Source organism: Chinchilla lanigera, unplaced genomic scaffold, assembly GCF_000276665.1.
Source record: "Chinchilla lanigera isolate Chin_1 unplaced genomic scaffold, ChiLan1.0 scaffold00021, whole genome shotgun sequence".
Taxonomy (NCBI): Eukaryota; Metazoa; Chordata; class Mammalia; order Rodentia; family Chinchillidae; genus Chinchilla; species Chinchilla lanigera.
In genome coordinates this window covers 22,805,296-22,823,264 of record NW_004955422.1, presented here as the reverse complement: position 1 = coordinate 22,823,264, position 17,969 = coordinate 22,805,296, and the positions used below count along the sequence as shown (strand labels likewise).

The following is a 17,969-nucleotide window of genomic DNA, read 5'->3' as shown; positions in this document are numbered from 1 at the left end:
GCGCAAGGCGCGGGGGGCTGGGGGAGCCTGCTCGGCCGGCTCCGAGGGCCTGCTCGCCCCGCCCGTCCCCTGGGCCTCCCAGCGCCTAGAAACTCTAATTCTATTCTTTAAATCTGTTCTACCATCTTTATCTTTTGATTTAGGAGTTCAATCCACTAACATTTAAAGTAATTAGAGATAGGGAAGGACTTTTGCCATTTATTTGTTTTTCTCTGTGTCTCATAACTGTTTTGTTTCATTTCCTCAAATACTCCGTCCTTTAAATTCAGTTATTTTTTTGGTGACACACTTTTATTCCTCTTGGCTCTTTTTATGTATACTCTACAGATATTTCCTTCATAAGTTATGCTGGAAGCAATTACATGTAATATCCTAAATAACAATCTGTATTAAATTGATAGCAACTTAGCTTCAGCTGTATTTATAATGTCTATTCCTGTACAGTTCCAACTATATCTTTATATTATTGTTACAAATTATATCTTTATATACTCTGTATGTACTGCAGATTTATAAATTATTTATGCATTTATATTTTAAATGTTATAGAAAATAAAAAGTAGAATTATAAGCCAAATTACAATAATATTGATGTTTCTGTTTGTCTCTGCATTTACCTTTGCTGGAGAATTGTCTTTTTATATGGCTTTGGGTCACTATTTAGTGTTTTTTCATTTCATATTGAAGGCCTCCTGTCAGCATTTCTTCTAGGGCAGGTCTACAGGTAAGAAACTCCCCCAGATTTTGTTTAGGAATATTTAATTTCTTCCTCATTTTTGAGGGACAACAGAGCCCAATATTAAACCCTCAACTGAAATTTTTTTATTTTTTGATTGACAGGCTTTTTTTTCCCAGTATGTATATATCAGCACACTGACTTCTGGGCTGCAAAGTCCAGAACAATCTGCTGTTAAATTTAATGAAGATCCCTTCTATGTGATGTGTTGTTTTTCTCTTGCTACTTCTAAAATTTTCTCTTTGTCTTTGATTTTTGACAGTTTGATTGTAATATATCTTGATGTGAGTCCTTTGGGTTTACTCTACTCAGAATTTGTTGATTTTCTTGGCTTGCTATATCAACATTTTCCCTCAAACTTGGGAAGCTTTTCAATAATTATTTCTTTCAATAACCATTTTCCTATTTCTCTCTCTTCTGAGAACATTATAGCATGTAAACTGGTTTATTTGATTTTATCTCATAAGTGTTTTTGGATATGTTTATTTTTCTTTCTTTTTTCACTTCCAGATTTGATAATTTCAAATATTCAGTCTTTAATCTTGCTGATTATTTCTTCTGCCTGTTTGAGCCTTGAGTTAAATCCCTCTAGTAAATCTTGCAATTCTAAAACTTCTGTATACAGGATCCCCTTCCTTCTTTTCTTCCTTCCTTCCTTTTTTCTTCCCTCCCTCATTTCTTTCCAATCTCTCTCTAATATTTTCATTTTGTAATTATTTTTTTCGGTACTGGGGATCAAACTCACGACCTTGCGCTTGCCAGGCAGGCGCTTATGCCACCGAGTTATATCCCCAGCCCCTAATATTTTCACTTTGTTCACATGTTGTTTTCCTGATTTTCTTTTAGTTCTTCCTCTGTGTTTTCCTTCAACTCTTAAGAGTATTTAAGAAAACTATTTTAAATTTTGTTTCATAAGTCCACTGTCTGATTTCTTCAAGGACAGTTTCTAGGGATTTTGTTACCTTAAATAGGTCACGTTTTCCTGTTATAACTTTATAACAGAAAATACTCCTTACTGTCAAGTACTTATAAAGCATTTTTAAAATGACCATAACTTTTAATAGAAATCATAAATGCTAGATCCCATAAACCTAACCCTCCCAAATGTGGTCCCATAACTTTTAACAGACATTATAAATGCTAGATTCCATAAACCTACTCCCCCTAATGTGGTCTTTGTTGACAATTACTATTTGGAAAAACAGCCACCTCTTCCAGTCTACACAGACTAATGTAGAAGACCTCCACTAACTACCAGGGTGAATCTTAAACTTTAGTAGTAGCTTAGGTTGGAGGCTTCAGATTGTCTCAGTTCACTTCTAGGTATATATCCTGCTGGGAGGGCATGTGCGTGTGTGCGTGCGTGCATCTGGACCTCCCTATATACCTGATTGCTTTTAAATGTCATAACTTCCCAAAGAGTTTCACACCAGATTCTCCTCAAGGCTTTAGGTGTTCTATTACATTCCTCTTCCCTAGTCCAGGTGTCCAGAGTTACACAGCTCCACTGCAGCTTTCATGCATCACAGAGCTGGCTTTGACAGCTTCTGCCAGCCCAAGATCTACGTAATGCCACTATTCCCACCTTTGTACTGAGTCACCTAAGATATAAGTTAGTTCCTAGGGAAGCCCACAGACAGGTCAAAGGTTGCGCAGGGATTCTGCACTGTGGCTTTTGGCCTGTGGGAGGCACCAGGAAGGCAAGGTGCCTTCACATGGTGGGCTGGCAGAGGGTAAGTAAAAGCATTACAAAACTTCCCACAGTTTTGAATGGCCTGAATTTCCCATGGTTTGAACTTCTTGATTGGGAGTTCACCTGGTCACTGGAGATCTCTGTTTGGTTTACAGAGCTCCTTTGAAGTTATTCTGGTCAGTCTCCAGCTGCCTTTCTAGTGCTACCACGAGGGAACAAAAACTTGGACATTTCCTAGTTCACAGTCCCACTATTATCACTCTTTTATTATTAAATGAGTTATATAAAAACAATTTCAACATTTCTAGGTGGCTACATGTTTATTGTTATTTTCTAGGTTTTTAATTTTTACTGGAGTCATAGAATCTAGCTTTTGTGATTTCTATAAAAATGTACGATCATTTTAAAACATGATCTACAAATGGTTAAAAATACTGAGCATTTTCTATTGTTGTAAAGTTACCTGTATTTATGAAACTATGATGGATAACTATTATTCAAATAATTTACTTACTCATTTTGCCTCATTGATCTGTTGATTTCTGAGAGAGCAGTGAGAAATTTCCCATCATGATTGTCCACTTCCTATGATAAAAGTTTTGGCTTGGTGAGGTATGGCTAGTACATTTTTCTGATTGATTATGCCCCTCTTTGTTTTGCAGAATACTTTTGTCTTGAATTCTATTAAAATTTTATTTGCTATTAATATTACCACTCATTACTGAATTTTGTTAACATCTTCCTGATTAAATTTTATATTTTCAACCTTTTATATCTTTCTATTTTACATATATTTCATAATAAATATAAACCTGAGTCTAACTTTTCCTTTTCATGCCCCTTCTCCTTCTGATAGAGTTTAATCCATTCATATTCATGTTTATATTTATTTCTGACACCGTTCTGTTTTGTATTTGTTATGCTAAGTTTCTTCTCTCCCTGACACACTCTATTCCCCATCATTAACTGAATTTACCATATTTCATTTTTTTAACTTTTGGAAGTTTCATTTAGAAGTCTGACACCTAATTCCCAATGTTTCTCAAAGTAGAGATAAGGATCAATTACACCACAATTATTTGGGGCATTTTTAAAATTTGTGGTAAAATACATATACGCAAGATTTACCACTTGATCTATTTTTTAAGGGTAGAGCTCACAGCATGAAGTAAACTCACATGTTTTGTAACCATCACCAGTATCCATCGCTACACATTTTTCATCATTCCAAAATTAAACTTTGTATCCGTTACACAGTAACTCCCAATTTTTCTCTCCTCCTTTTCCTTGTTAACAACTATTTTACTTTCCATCTCTTGAATTTGACTCTTCCAGGTACCTCATATAGATGAAGTCATACAATTATTTGCCCTTTTATTTTTGGCTTATTTCTCCTGGTTTGTCTGTTTCATTCACTTTAAAAGCCAAAAAATATTCCACTGGATGCATATCCTACTACTTTGTTTAGCCATTCATTTTTCCAAGAAGGCATCTGGGACATTTCCAGGTCCTAGCTACTGAGAGTACAGGTGCTATGAATGTAGGTAACAAGTATCTGTCAAAGTTCCTCATTTCAATTCTTTTGGGTGGTACCCAGAGTAGGAGCAGAACTGCTGGATCATATGATAAAATAAGTTTCAGTTTTTTGAGGATGCACCACGTTGTTTTCCACAGTGGCCACACATTTCACATTACCACATTGCTTTCCACAGTGGCCACACCATTTCACATTCCATCAGCAATAGATCAGTGTTACAATTTTTCCATGTGCTCTCCAGGACTTCTTGTTTTACTAACACCCATCCTAATATATGTAAAGTAGCATCTCACTGTAGATTTCACTGATATTTACCTAATGATTAGGGATGCTGAGTATCTTTTCATGTTCTGCTTATCACCTTTGGAGAAATGTCTATTCAAGTCTTTTGCCCATTTTTGATTTGTATTTTTATTGTTGAGCTTTGAGAATTCTTTACATATACTAGATACTATAAATACCTAAACAAATACACTTACAATTTTTTTTTCTTCACTGCATGGAGTTCCTTTTATTGTATTAGTAGAGTCCTTTGATGTACAACCTGGAGTATTTTTAAAAATATAGGTGGTAGAATCTCATTGTAGACCTATATAATCAGAGTGCCTGGAAAGTGAAGTCTGATCATCTATGTATTTTTAAACAGCATACCAAGTGATTACTAGGCCTATCTACTTACATGTATGCATGTATTTATGTATATGTGTATGTATGTATATACTGCAGTACTGAGAATTGAACCCAGGACCTCACACATTAGGAAGTGTTCTACCACTGAAATACATTCCCAATCTTTTTTTAGTTTTTATTTTGAGACTGGCTTTCTCTAAGTTGCCCATCCTGGTCTTGAGTTTGATGAGCCTTGTGCCTCAGCTTCCAGACTAGTTGAGATTATAGGTATAAACCACCATGGCCAGCTGCTTATTTTAGGTGTTGCCCATTAATTTTTTTAACTAGCATTCAAAAACATTTTGGGGCATAAATTTTGAAATCTGATCAGGATATCTTGATTTTTTTTTGAGGAAATAAAAATTCTAAATTTTACCCATCTGGCACCACAGCCCTGATGTTTTATTAAAATTAAACAACATTTTAGTTGTTTTTATATCAAGCTTTCATATTTTGGAGAATTCTTTCTTTATAACTACATTTAAGACTTTTAGCCACACTGTCAATAACTTTTTACACAACTATAAATATCGTAACTTTCTTTGATTATGACTCAGTTTTGTGTATTGTGGCTTTTCCATATGTACATGAGTATTTCATGCACTGGATTATATCTTTGAGCAATGTTTTCAGACTATGAACAATAAATGTACTGAGTTCCTGGACTTCAATATTTACTTATATTTTTTCCTTACATATTGATACATTAGCTACTGATGAGAACTAAAAGTCAAAATAATTTTTTTGCACATTTGTCGTATAAATTTTACAGTCATATATAAACTTTAACAATTTTATAGAATTCTGTAACACAGATGAAAAGTCTGTTCTTCAAGTCTGTCTGGAGAAAAGAATCCTATTCTTATTTGTCAATAACTAGTTTTTTTTTGTTGTTTTTACAAAACATTGTCTCCCTCTGGAATCTTTTAATCCTTTTCTTTGTACTCAGGACTTAGAAATATGACCAAATTAATTTTTTTCCTCCCTCACAGCTATCACTCCTACTTGGTATCCATTGGCCCTCAAAATTAACAACTCTTCTCCAATTATATTGTCAGTTGTGTCCCTTGATGTCCAGTTTTCTATTCTTCATTTCTGGAACAGATGGTTGACGGTCTCTGGGATTTCTCTTTACTCCTGTTTCACACTTACTTGGTTTTTGACTTTATGTTTTAAAATATCCATTTTATCTTTTATATTTATTTCCACCATCATCCCTATACATTTCATTATTCAAATCTGGTACTAAGTTATTTTATTTTGGCAATGGTTTTAATTTCTAAGAACATTTTTCTTCTTTAGGTACTTTTCAGATATTCCGGTTACATTCTTCTTTCAGTCCCTTCAGTGTTTGTTTTCTCCTCTGGCTTTTTTCTTTCAAACTGCTAATATTTTGAAAATATCTTATAATTCTTAATTTCCCATTTATAATTAAAATGTGGAATGAGGTAAACTGTTACTGGGGAGACAGTCTGAGGGTCTCCGAGCAGGCAACAGGTTTATCTAACCAATTCCCCTTTTTGTATCCCATGGAGAGCTGAGATTACCTCAAGTTTGGCACACTTCATAATCTAGTTCCAACGTCAATTCTATGAAATTTTCTACAGTAGACTGCCCACTTATCTATACAATTATCAAATTATTCTTTCAGCTTCAATGAAGGAGTACTTGTTATAGATAACCCCTCTGTAAATATGAAGCAAAAGAGGGAAGTTACATTAATTAACTTCCCACAAGGACACATTCTGATCTGTTCACATGTCCTATGACTGCTAATCTTATGCTGAGAATCTGTGTTTCCTGCACATTCTGGATTATAGCTTTTCTCTGTTGATTTCTTGATCACACAGATTCTATTTGCCTTCTATCTTTAAGGAGTTTCTCAAAATGTCTGATCAACTCAAACTGTCCTGTTTTATGTTAGTGTTACAGATTTGTTTTTTCCTCTTTAGTCATTTCTGTCATATTAATGGAGTTGAGAATGACAAAAAATAAATGGCTATTATTATTCTGTTATTTGAATTTAGAGGATCAGGGTTATCTTAAAGAAGCTTTCCCTTCTCTTCTACAGTCCCATTATAAACAACCTAAAAAGTTAAGGAGTATTTTTAGATTAAAAGAATTTGTAGATCACTCTAAATTTTGTCAGTATTATACCTGTCAATGGCTTGAAGATCATTGGTTGGATTCCAAGTAGGATCAAATAATATAACAACGTTGGCACCAACAAAATTGAGGCCTAGTCCACCAGCCCTGGAAGAAACAGAAAAGAGCTCATTAAAAAAGCATAGAGCTCAACTGTGCCAAGTTTCTGCAGCCAAAACAATAAGTCATACATTAACATCACTAAAGCAGGATGATTAAAACACAAAGATACCTATGGAATATTCTTTTTCTACTCTTCTAGAAAACCCTTCAAAGAAATGCTGATTTGAGCTGATATCAATAGGCTGTGCTGGTTTTTACAATTTTTGGATATTCAAGTACTATTTCTGTAAGATTTTCTTACATAATTTAAAAAACCTGTTAGTATGTTTCAGCTAAATAAAATAATACAGTGGTACCTCGATTTACAAACTTAATTCATTTTATGATTCTGGGAAAGATGGCTGCATTTGTGTTTGTGTGGGGAATATGGCCGAGATAGTGTTTGTCAGCCAATGGGAAACTTGTGAATGGAAGCAAAACTTTGCCAAATGCTTTTGTTTGTAAACCAAACTGTTTGCAAATAGAAGTGTTCACAAAGGTAGACAAAAAGACTACTGATTGTGAGGTCTAAGAAATGACAGTGACTTCTGTAGCTTTGGTTTTGCTTAATATGGTCCAAGCTGGTTCTGTAGAATTTAGAAAGCAGGAAATGCCAGCAGTCACAGACTAAAAATTGTGCCAGAAAGGGTTTATGCCCCTAAACAGTTACATTTTGAAAAGAGTAAAGCCTCAAATCAATAATACGAAGTCCTATCCCGAAAAAACTAGAAAAAGAGAAAAATTCAAAGCAAACAGAAAACAGGAAATAGTTAAGTTGCAAGAACAGAAATTAATACAATTAAGCATCCAAAAAATGAGAAAAAAGGGAAAGGAAAAGCACAATCTTTGCTAAACTTCTACAAAGAATGTCAAAGATAAACAGAATACACAAATTACCAGTAGCAGGAATAAGAAGGGACGTAACACTATCCATGCTGCAACTATTACAAAGGTGAATACAATGTACCACTTGATCGTCATAAATTCAACAAGTTAAAAATAGACTAACTTCTCAAAAACCACAAACTACTAAATTCAACTAAATAAAATAAATGACTCAAATAGTCCTGTAGCAACTAAAGAAATTAAATAAACATTTAAAATTACCTTAGGGGAAAAAATCCAGGCCTGTTAGTTTCACTGGAGAATTTTATCATTTACAAAAGAATTTACACCAATTTTTTTTTTGGTACTGTGATGAACCCAGGGCCTCACACATGCTAGTCAAGCAGTATACAACTGAGCTGCTGGAAGCCCTTTCAAAATTTCATTTTGAGGTAGGTTCTTGTTCAGCTGGGCAGGCTACCATCGAACTTTCTATCCTCCTGCCTTAGCCTCTTGAGTAGCTAAGATTATAGGCTTATACCAAAATGCTCAGCATAACATCAGTTTTCACAAAATCTATTCCACAAAATAAAAGAGAAAAGAACAATTACCATTCACTGTATAGAGCTAGTACTAGAACAAACAAAAAAGCTAGTACTATCCTGATCCATTTACCAAAGCCAAACAATGTGAAAAAAAGGAAATAGAAAGAAAACTATCAGTATCTCTCATGAGCTGAGATACAAAAATCCTCAACAAAGTATCAGTAAATCCAACTATAGATAAAAATAGTTATATACCACTGCTGATTGGTATTTACTGCAAAAATGCAAGGCAGGTTCAACATCTGAACCCAATCAATGTCATCTATATTGACAGAATAAAGAAGAAAAATCACATCATATCAATGGATGTAGAGAAAGTATTTGATGAAATCCAATACCAATTCATAATTTTAAAAACTCTCAGGAAAATAGGAATTGAAGAGAAATTCCTCAATTCAACAAAGAACATTTACAAGGAAGCCACAATTAACATCATATTTAGAAGTAAAAGGTTGAATGCTTTAATAAGTCCAGGGATGAGATAGTGTTGTTTTTGCTCATCACTCTGTAATACTACAAGTTCCAACTACTGCAGTAGACAAGAAGGAAAAAAAAGGGTACACAGATCAGGCAGGAAAAAAATTAAACTGGCACTATTTGAGGATGAATATCTATGTAGAATATCTCAAAGACTCTATAGGGGGAAAACCTGCTAGAAGTAACAGGTAATTCCAGAGATGTTAGAGGGTACAAGAGTAACCTAACCTACCCCCGCCAAAAAACACATAGTATTTGTATGAACAGACCAAATGTTCCTTATCTGAGGTGCTTGAGATCAGAAATATTCTCAACTTAGGATTTTTTCAGGTTTTTGAACATTTGCACACAAGAAGATATTCTGGGGATGGAAGCCGAGTCTAAATATGAATTCATTTATGTTTCAAAACTACCTTACAAATGGCTTGAAAGTAATTTTATACATTATATTTAATAATTTTATACATGAAGCTAAGTTTGTCCATGACAGCTGAAGGTGCCAAGAGGGATTTTCTTCCCTCATGCTAATAAACTAGATGTTGTGTACCTGTGTTTTGACTGCAATCTGTCTCTTGAAATCAGGAGTGAATTTTCTACTTGTGAAGTCATACTAGAGTTTGCAGCATTTGTGTTTCAGATTTTTGGATTAAGGATGCTCAACCCATAAAACAATGAACATATGGAAACTAAAATTTGAAAACATAATGCCACACCAAAGAAAATGAAATGGTTAAATATAAAGGAAGCCAAACATGTACAGGATTTGTATATTGAAAATTACAAAATGCTGATTAAAGAAATCACACAGATCTAAAGAGGATGAAGATCCACCATGTTTATGGATTGGAAGGATCAACATAAAGATGTCAATTACCTCCATATTAAGCTATGATAAATTTCCTATCAGAATTATGGCAAAGTTATTTTTTGTATATATATATATATATATATATATATATATATAAAAGCTTATTTTAAAATTTATATAGAAAAGCATGTCATAGAGAACCCTTCTCAGGGCCGAGGAAGTTTGTATTTGCACTCCCATGAAAAGTTATTGGAATTCTTGCGACTCTATTCCAATCTACCACATCCAGTGCAACCCATGGCGAGAATAAAGACACTAAGACATATTTGTAGTTATGGGGAGCCGAGGCGTCCTAAGCCTCACCATGATGATGGCCATCTGGAACAAAGGCATATATCCAGGACCAAACCCAGATTTTATTCATTTGTGAAGAAGGGAGAGGCTTGAGGACCAGTGACTGTAAGAGTGGCAGGAAGTACGTGAGTGCCATGAGCTGGGCTAGGTAGGAGGCCTGAAATCACCTCTGCCATATGCAGACAGAAGGATATGCAGAAAGACTAATCTGCATAACACAATTAAGAACAGTATCTAATGTTTTGGGGTCCATGCTTCAGCTCTGATGCATAATCTTTCAAGCCCCAGGAAGCCATAGCCTCTATCTCAAGGCTTGATCCCAGCCAACAGCATGGAGCCTTGGCTCTACATTCCCCCTGTCCCAGCTCACACAAGGGAACAGGTGGGGAATCTGGGGAAACACGCCTGCCATCTTCAAAGACTACCTTCAGTACCTCGGCTAGACTGATATGCACTGCTTAAAGCCAACTGAAGGGATAAGGAAAAGTCCTAGCCAGCTCTGTACATATCAATACATGGAAATAGTGTCAGGCTCAGCCAAAATGGACGCAACTGCTCCTCTTTCAGAGTTGCCCAGGTGGTCCTCCACAAATACCTAATACAATCTTGGGGATAAATAACTTGGAGGAATCATTTTACCTATTGCAAACAGATGCCACATGTTCTCTATCTTCACTAGGAAGAGAACAAGGTAACATCAATGATCGTTTTATAATGAGCTGCACCTTATACTTTTCTGGACTCAGAGGATTGTTTTCTCCACATATTTCTTCTCTTGGTTGCTTCCTATACTCACTCATCAAAGTCAAAGCCACTCTAGGTATCATTTTTTCTTCTCTTTCATTACTGCCCTTTCCACTATGAGCCAATCAATATTAAATCCCAGTAAGTTTATCTGGAAAATGTTTATCTATGTGTCCATTCTCCATTTCTCTTACCACTGTCTTATCATATCAAACTGTTAGCATATTGACTTACAGATATTTCACTGGCCTCCTGTGATCCTTTACTTAAGACTTTGAATCCATTCCCATTTTACAAAAAATTATTTTAAACATATAGTAAAAAACAAAACAAACAAAAAATAATTATAACTGTCCTCTGTTTGAAAATTCTAAAACCTTAAGTTCCTATTGACCAGAGACCCACTCTGTAGGCCTCAATGACCAGGCCTATTTCCTCTGCAGCTGGTATATCTGGTCATTCTTGAACTTTAACCAAAGAACCTGCAAAATACTACACTGCCTTCATATAATTTTCTTTGCTTTCTTCCTTGCCTGGCTAACTTTTATTTATCCTTCTAGAACCATTTATAAATTCTGAACTGAATATTCCTCTTCTCTCTGCTTCCTACTACCCTGCATTTACCACAATGTACTGAAAACTTCCTTTCATATATTACTAAACAACTCATCCTCTATGTCCATACTTTTTCAGTTATAAATTTTAAAGTACTTGTGGTCACATCTTTTATATCTGTCTTTCTTTAGAACCTATCATAGAGTGCATAACCACTGTTTCTTAAATCGAATTTTGTAAAATTAACTAATGACTCCTATTCTGTTGTAGACCCAGGTCTTTCCTACATGAATCCTCAGCTCTAACCACTTACATTCTCTAGACATTTGTGTACTTATGTTACTCTCTCAGCTTAATGCTGTTTCTCTAAATCTGCTTCTCCATTTCTTTCTAATGAAGTCTTATCTTCTTAGAAAGGGCCAGGTTAAACATACGATTCTTCTATAATTTTCATAAAGTTTCCCCAGAAGGTCAACAATGAACTTAAACATTGAATTTGATCTGGTTCTCGTCCCATTTGGTTTGTTACCAGAATTGTGGAAAGAATTAAGATCATGTTTTTTTTTTTGTTTTTGTTTTTTGTTTTTTCTCCGGTACCGGGAACCGAACTCACGACCTTGCGCTTGCCAGGCAGGCGCTTTTGCCACTGAGCTAAATCCCCAGCCCCAAGAATTAAGATCATGAACCTGAGGTACCATTGTAAATGTAATCCACTGCAAAATGAGAAAAATGAAACAATAACTAAACTTGTCTTTTGCAAAACACAGCTGAAGAATGTATTTATTGTATTATTTAAGATTATTTATGTAATGATTTATGTAAAAAGTTACTTCTTGAATACAGTCACAGTAAAACAGGAGCCCCAAACTTCTTCACCTTAACAGGATTCCTTGCAGAAGACAAAGCCGTATGATGCAAATGGAAACCCCTAACAATCAGTCTCCATAGAATTTCCACAAAGGAAAGCCCTCTAAAGGTAAGTTCAAAAAAGAAAATTACAAAATACGTGAATAAACTACCTACCATATGCAAGAGCCAGAGGGGACACCAAGGAGAAGGATTAGCATCTCCAAGGACATGGAAGATAGCGCAAAAGTGCCATCCAAAAGGAGACTGTTTTAAAGAAGTGATTAAAATTACTAATGAAATAAAAGAAAGGCTAGAAATTATCAAAGCAATGCAAGTAATTTGGAAAAAAACATAGATTTGGAAAAAACAGGATTCTATAAATGAAAAATATAGTCTTTAAAAATTAAAAATTCAACCGGGCAGTGGTACACACCTATAATCCCAGCTACTCAGGAAGCTGAGGCAGGAGGATACCACGTTCAAGGCCTGTATGAGCAACAGAGAAAAACCCCATATTAAAAATAAAGTTCTCTTTATGGGTTAAATAACAATTTTGTAAGACAGATGAAGAGATAACTAGGATCTTTACGGCAATTAGCACACTGAGCTGGAGGTGAAAAGAAGATAAGGAAGAGACGACTACTACTTGCTACTGTAGGTTCTATATTCCTTGGACTGTTGTTTAACATATTCATCACTCTGAAACACATTATGCTTATGTATGTTTTATAAAACTGAATTGATGACAGTATTATATATCATTTAATGCATTATAAAAAAGAAGTAAAGCATTATATAAAAGAAGTATATCATTTAATGCATTACATAAAAGAATTGATGACAGTATTATATATCATTTAATGCATTATATAAAGGCCTTCTCAAATTCATTTACAGGAAAATGGGAACCCAAAGTTTCTTTTCTCTTGATTTATTGTGGGAGATAAAGAATGATTTTAGTGGTCCACAGTAGAATCTCAGTACAAATGTACCTTAATTCCCATTTTAAGATAATTTTTATGGTTTTTTGTCATGCATTTTACATGTTTATTTTTAAAGTCCCTTGAAATTCTTTTTGAAAGACAGTGGGGGTAAATCTGTAACATTCTTACATCAAAAACTACAGGTTTATTACTCCCAAAAGGGATTTTTGTAACTTATTGATTTATATTGATTTGTCTTCCTCTAATATGTGTATTTTCTTTAGAAGACTTGAATTAGAGATTCATAAATAGGTGTTAGAACTAGTCTGCCTTTTATAAAATGCCTATCCTTGCAGCTGCTTGTGAAGACACAGTAAAAGCAGAGAAGAGTCAGGCCTGACTCTGAACACAGGCCCAGAAACCCTCAAACACTGCTGCTGCAGTGATGCCCAGTTACCACGAAAATGAGAAGCCTGACGGTTCTGGCCATAAGACACGAGACACCAGAAATCTGGGAGGCTGCATCCATTTTTTAAAATTGTTATCTTTATAAACCTATATTCAATATAAAGAGAATTCAGTAATAAAGGAAATAAGAAACATGTGAAACTTGAGACACTGTTATTTCAGTTATAATTAATAGCATTTTGGCTGCTTCTCCTTAAAGTCAAATAAAAATAGCATAAGCATATCCACTGAAAATTAATTTAGTAACAGCTCTAAAATTATTCTAAATCTTAAAAGCAGTTAGATGAATATCAAGCTATCAAATTTTATTTTCTTACATCGTAGAGACAAGGCAAATGTTAACATCTTGTGTGCTGTTGAACTCTTTCACAATCCTGAGTCTTTCCTCTGATTTTGTACTTCCATCGAGTCGCCGGTAATCGAGCCCAGACGCCATACAGTACCGCTGTAGCACATCGAGCAACTGCAAGGAAGGCAGGGGGTTGGGCAAACATACATTTTTATAAGTTTGTAAGTTTCATTCCATTATAGAGATTGGGTTTTCCAAGCACTAATTAGTAGTGCTCATGGTTTCTTTCTTAAAATTCCATGAGCAATTAAGTATTTGGGGGCTGAGATTGTACCTCAAGTGGTAGAGCACTTGTCTAGCATATATAGGCCTGGGTTTGATCACCAGTACCACAAAAAATAAAATAAATAAATATTTTTCATACTTCTGACCCACTATTTCTTTTCATCACTCTGAAACTTGCTTTAACATTTAAAAATCTTTGATTAAAAAAGTCAACCTTTTTAAAAAAATTAAAAAGAAAATTACTGGTCAAGTCATTTATAAAAATGTACTTTACTACTCAGGCTATTTTCTTAATCCTAAAATATCTTAAATGTCTTACAGAACACCTTAATTATTAACAAGAATATCAACAAAAATAGTCTGTATTTGCTATTAGACAGTAACCATCTGAGATAACTGATATTTAAGTGTCTATTTGAAAATTTTGAGTTGCTTATTTCACTATCACTATCACTATCACAGAAAATGTGACTATAAGTTGCTATGTTCTTTATGTGTTATGCTTTGGGAGTCAGGGCTGGATCAGTTAAGAATGCATCCCAGATGAAACTCACCTTGGTGGAAAAGGAGAAGAGAAGAATCTTATCTTTGTTTTTCCTGAAATGATTTAAAAGCTGTTGAAGGACCTGGAAATGAACCACAGATCATCGGTGAACCAGATCCAACTAAAAGCATGTTTTATACATATAAACATCACTTGACAATTTCTTAAAAATTATTTTCCTATAATGCTAACCACAGTCATCTTTACTAATTCCCTTTACTTTTTCCAAGTTAGAGAAATAAAGTATTAGGTATTACACTAAATGTTATTTATTATCATATTATCAATAAGACGGTTAAGTTCCTAAAGACTTATTTCATCTCATCTGATTTTAATAAAAAGGAAGCAAAATGGGATGCATTTAAACAGATTAAATTAATTTCCAAAACATATTTTCTTCATACCTATAATATGTTAAGAAACTAGAGAGCAGCATACCTTTTAGGAAGTGTTGTAATTGTCTCTGGATAGATGTAATAAAATGTGTTCAATTATATCTATGCTCTAAAAGTCCTGATATTTATTTTCTTAGAATAATCAGTCAGATAGACCTCTTCTCATTTTCTCTTCTCTGTTTCTATATTTATAGTAAGCCCTGACTTTCAGATTGGATTTTAACCTCAAAAATGCCAATAACATGGCCCCACACACAGTGCTGTTAGCAAGGAGGCCAGCAGTCCAAAGCCTTGTATATAACAGAAATACTGTTATTTTTAAACAGGCATTTCCACATCTGGCAATGACAGCTCCAGAACACAGTGGAAAAGCAATCCACAAAGGAAAAAAGGAATTTTCTGCACTAAGTCTAAATGAAATGACCACTTAAGCAATTTTATTTAATCAGTGATAAACATTTAAACTTTTTTTTGAGACAGGGTCTCAGTATGTATTCCAGGCTGGCCTTGAACTCACTATGCAGCTTAGGTTGGCTTTAAACTCATTACTGTAGTCAGAGTTTGCAAAGGAACTAATTTAATACAGGAAACATAATTTATAGATTATTTTATAGTAGTCACCCAAATAGTCAAGTACAAAAGAGTGCAGGAAATCTGTCCACACACTAAAGACCCAAAGAAGCCCATCACAATGCCCCCCACAAGTCCAACTGGAGGCCAAGGGCCCGCAACAATGTCTCATGCAAGCCTGTTTCAAGAATCTGCACTGAGAAAGCCCCAAGGTCAGTGGTGGAAGCTAGAAAGTCTGTGTTAGTGGGGTGAAGAATCTGTGCCAACAGGCTGAAGAGGGATCCCTACTGAAGCCAGGAAGTGACACTCAAAGTAAGAACCAGAGTTCCCCCGAAAAGGACCACAGCCAGATGCTGGACTGCTCCTACTAAAGTGAAAAGGCTAAAAGGTAGATAAACACCAGAAATCAAAGCTAAGACATCATTAGAAAGGAGACATTAATGAAAGATATCGTACTACTACAATGGAGTTGCTCCACTCTAATTGATCCTCAAACTCAACACACACACACACACACACACACACACTCTCTCTCTCTCTCTCTCTCTCTCTCTCTCTCTCTCTCTCTCTCTCTCTCTCCCCCTCTCCATGAGGAAACAAGGCAACAAAATGCCCCCCAAAACTCCTTCCTCTCCCAAAGCTTATCCAATGGTCACTGATGGGAAGAAAACCAAAACCTAATGGCTGAATTGTATGAAATGATAACACAAGAACCTTAGGTAGCCTAAAGATGATATGCCTAAAAACAGATAATGGACTTAATAAACAATCTGAGTTTAAAGAAGTGAGTTTAAAGAAGATTCAAATAAAAAATTAGCAGAGCTAACCAAAACAATTTAAAACATGAATGAGAATTCAGCAAAGAATTAGAGTCCATGAAAACATACCAAAAAGAAATACAGTAAATCAATAATTCTACTGAACATATGAGTGGGAAAATGATCAATATAAGGAGAAAATGTCAAAAGTAGGTCTGACATACATGACCATATACTTAGACATACCTTAAAAACAGAAACAGAATAAGGGAAAGGGGTCCAATAACTTCTAGAAGATGCAAAGAGTAACCTAAGACTAATGGAGTAAGAGAAAAGACAGAGGATAGCACAAATGGCATTTAAAAATTCTGCTTACAGAAATCATAGCAGACCCTGACTTGAAATTATACTATAAAGCTACTGTGATAAAATCAGCATGGTATTGGCAAAAACAAGATCTGAAGATCAATGGAATAGACTAAAAGATGCAGCTGCAACCACAAACACACATGTTTGACAAAGGGACCAAACATGTTCACTGGAAGAAAGACAGCCTCTTTAATAAATGGTGCTGGAAAAACTGGCTTTCCACATGCTGAAGACTAAAACTAGACCCATGCCTATCATCATGCACCAAAATAAAGTCAAAATGGCTTAAAGATCTAAATATTAAAACAGAAACACTAAATCTACTGGAAGGGAAAGTAGGCGGAAGTCTTGAAGACATAGGGGTAGGCAGAGAGTTCATGAACAAAAGCCAAACTGCAAGGGAAATACTTCAAAGAACCAACAACTGGGATCTCATCTTACTGAAAAGATTCTGCATATCAAAGGGTGAAAAGAAAACCCACAAATTGGGAAAAAAATTTAGCCAACTGTTCCTCTGACAAAGGACTCCTCTCTACAATATATAAGGAATTTAAGAAAAAATCAGGTCCCCAAAATTCAAAGACCCAATACAAAAATGGGCATCTGAGATGAATACACACTTCTCAGATAAAGAAATACAAATGGCAAATAAATACATGAAAAACTGTTCAATATCATTTGTCATTCGAGAAATGCAAATTAAACAACACTGAGATTCTATCTCACCTCAGAAAGAATGGCTATCATCAAGAAATCAACCAATAACAAATGCTACAAGTGCTGTGGGGCAAAAGGAACTCTTCTCCACTGTTGGTAGAACTGTGGATTGGTGCAGTCACTGTGGAAGTCAGACTGGAGATTCCTCAGTAAACTAGGATCAGAGATCCCATTCAACTCAGCTATTCCCCTCTGGGTATTTTTCTAGAAGAACTGAAAACATCATACCACAGCAACATATATGCACCTATGATTATAGTAGCGCAATTTGTAATAGCTAAATCTTGGAAACAACCCAAATGTCCATCAACTCAGGAATGGATAAAAAAGATGCGGTATTTTTATACAATGGAGTATTATTCAGATATAAAGAAAGATTAAACTAGAGGCTTTTATAGGTAAATGGATGCAACTAGAGACTATACTCATTAGTGAAATAAATCAGACTCACATGTATAAACATCATATTGCTTCCTTAGTATAAGAACCTGAAAGAGTAAATAAAATCTGAAAAGTACAATAGATACTGTGAAAGGGAAAGAAACTGCTCAA

The 17,969-nt window shown here is 34.9% G+C and overlaps 1 protein-coding gene and 1 long non-coding RNA gene across 6 annotated transcripts in view; one reads left to right on the top strand and one right to left on the bottom strand.

Moving 5' to 3' along the window:
* Positions 1-17,969, bottom strand: part of Ercc6l2 (excision repair cross-complementation group 6-like 2) — a 137,332-nt gene that overhangs the window by 67,075 nt on the left and 52,288 nt on the right. For all 4 annotated transcript variants that reach the window (XM_013514252.1, XM_005384686.2, XM_013514250.1 and 1 more), the window contains 3 exons: positions 14,619-14,690; positions 13,808-13,953; positions 6,793-6,888 (listed from right to left, as the gene is read on the bottom strand). In XM_013514252.1, the coding sequence (XP_013369706.1) occupies positions 6,793-6,888; positions 13,808-13,953; positions 14,619-14,690 (314 nt within the window). The remainder of the gene's footprint in view (positions 1-6,792; positions 6,889-13,807; positions 13,954-14,618; positions 14,691-17,969) is intronic.
* The window catches only part of LOC106148494, a 110,858-nt gene that overhangs the window by 80,203 nt on the left and 12,686 nt on the right, over positions 1-17,969 (top strand). Inside the window, exons 3-4 of one of the 2 annotated variants that reach the window (XR_001233996.1) lie at positions 12,135-12,226; positions 13,379-13,777. This is a non-coding gene — a long non-coding RNA (uncharacterized LOC106148494). Of the gene's footprint in view, positions 1-12,134; positions 12,227-13,378; positions 13,778-17,969 lie in introns of those variants that run through there. The other variant, XR_001233995.1, reaches the window with a different exon arrangement.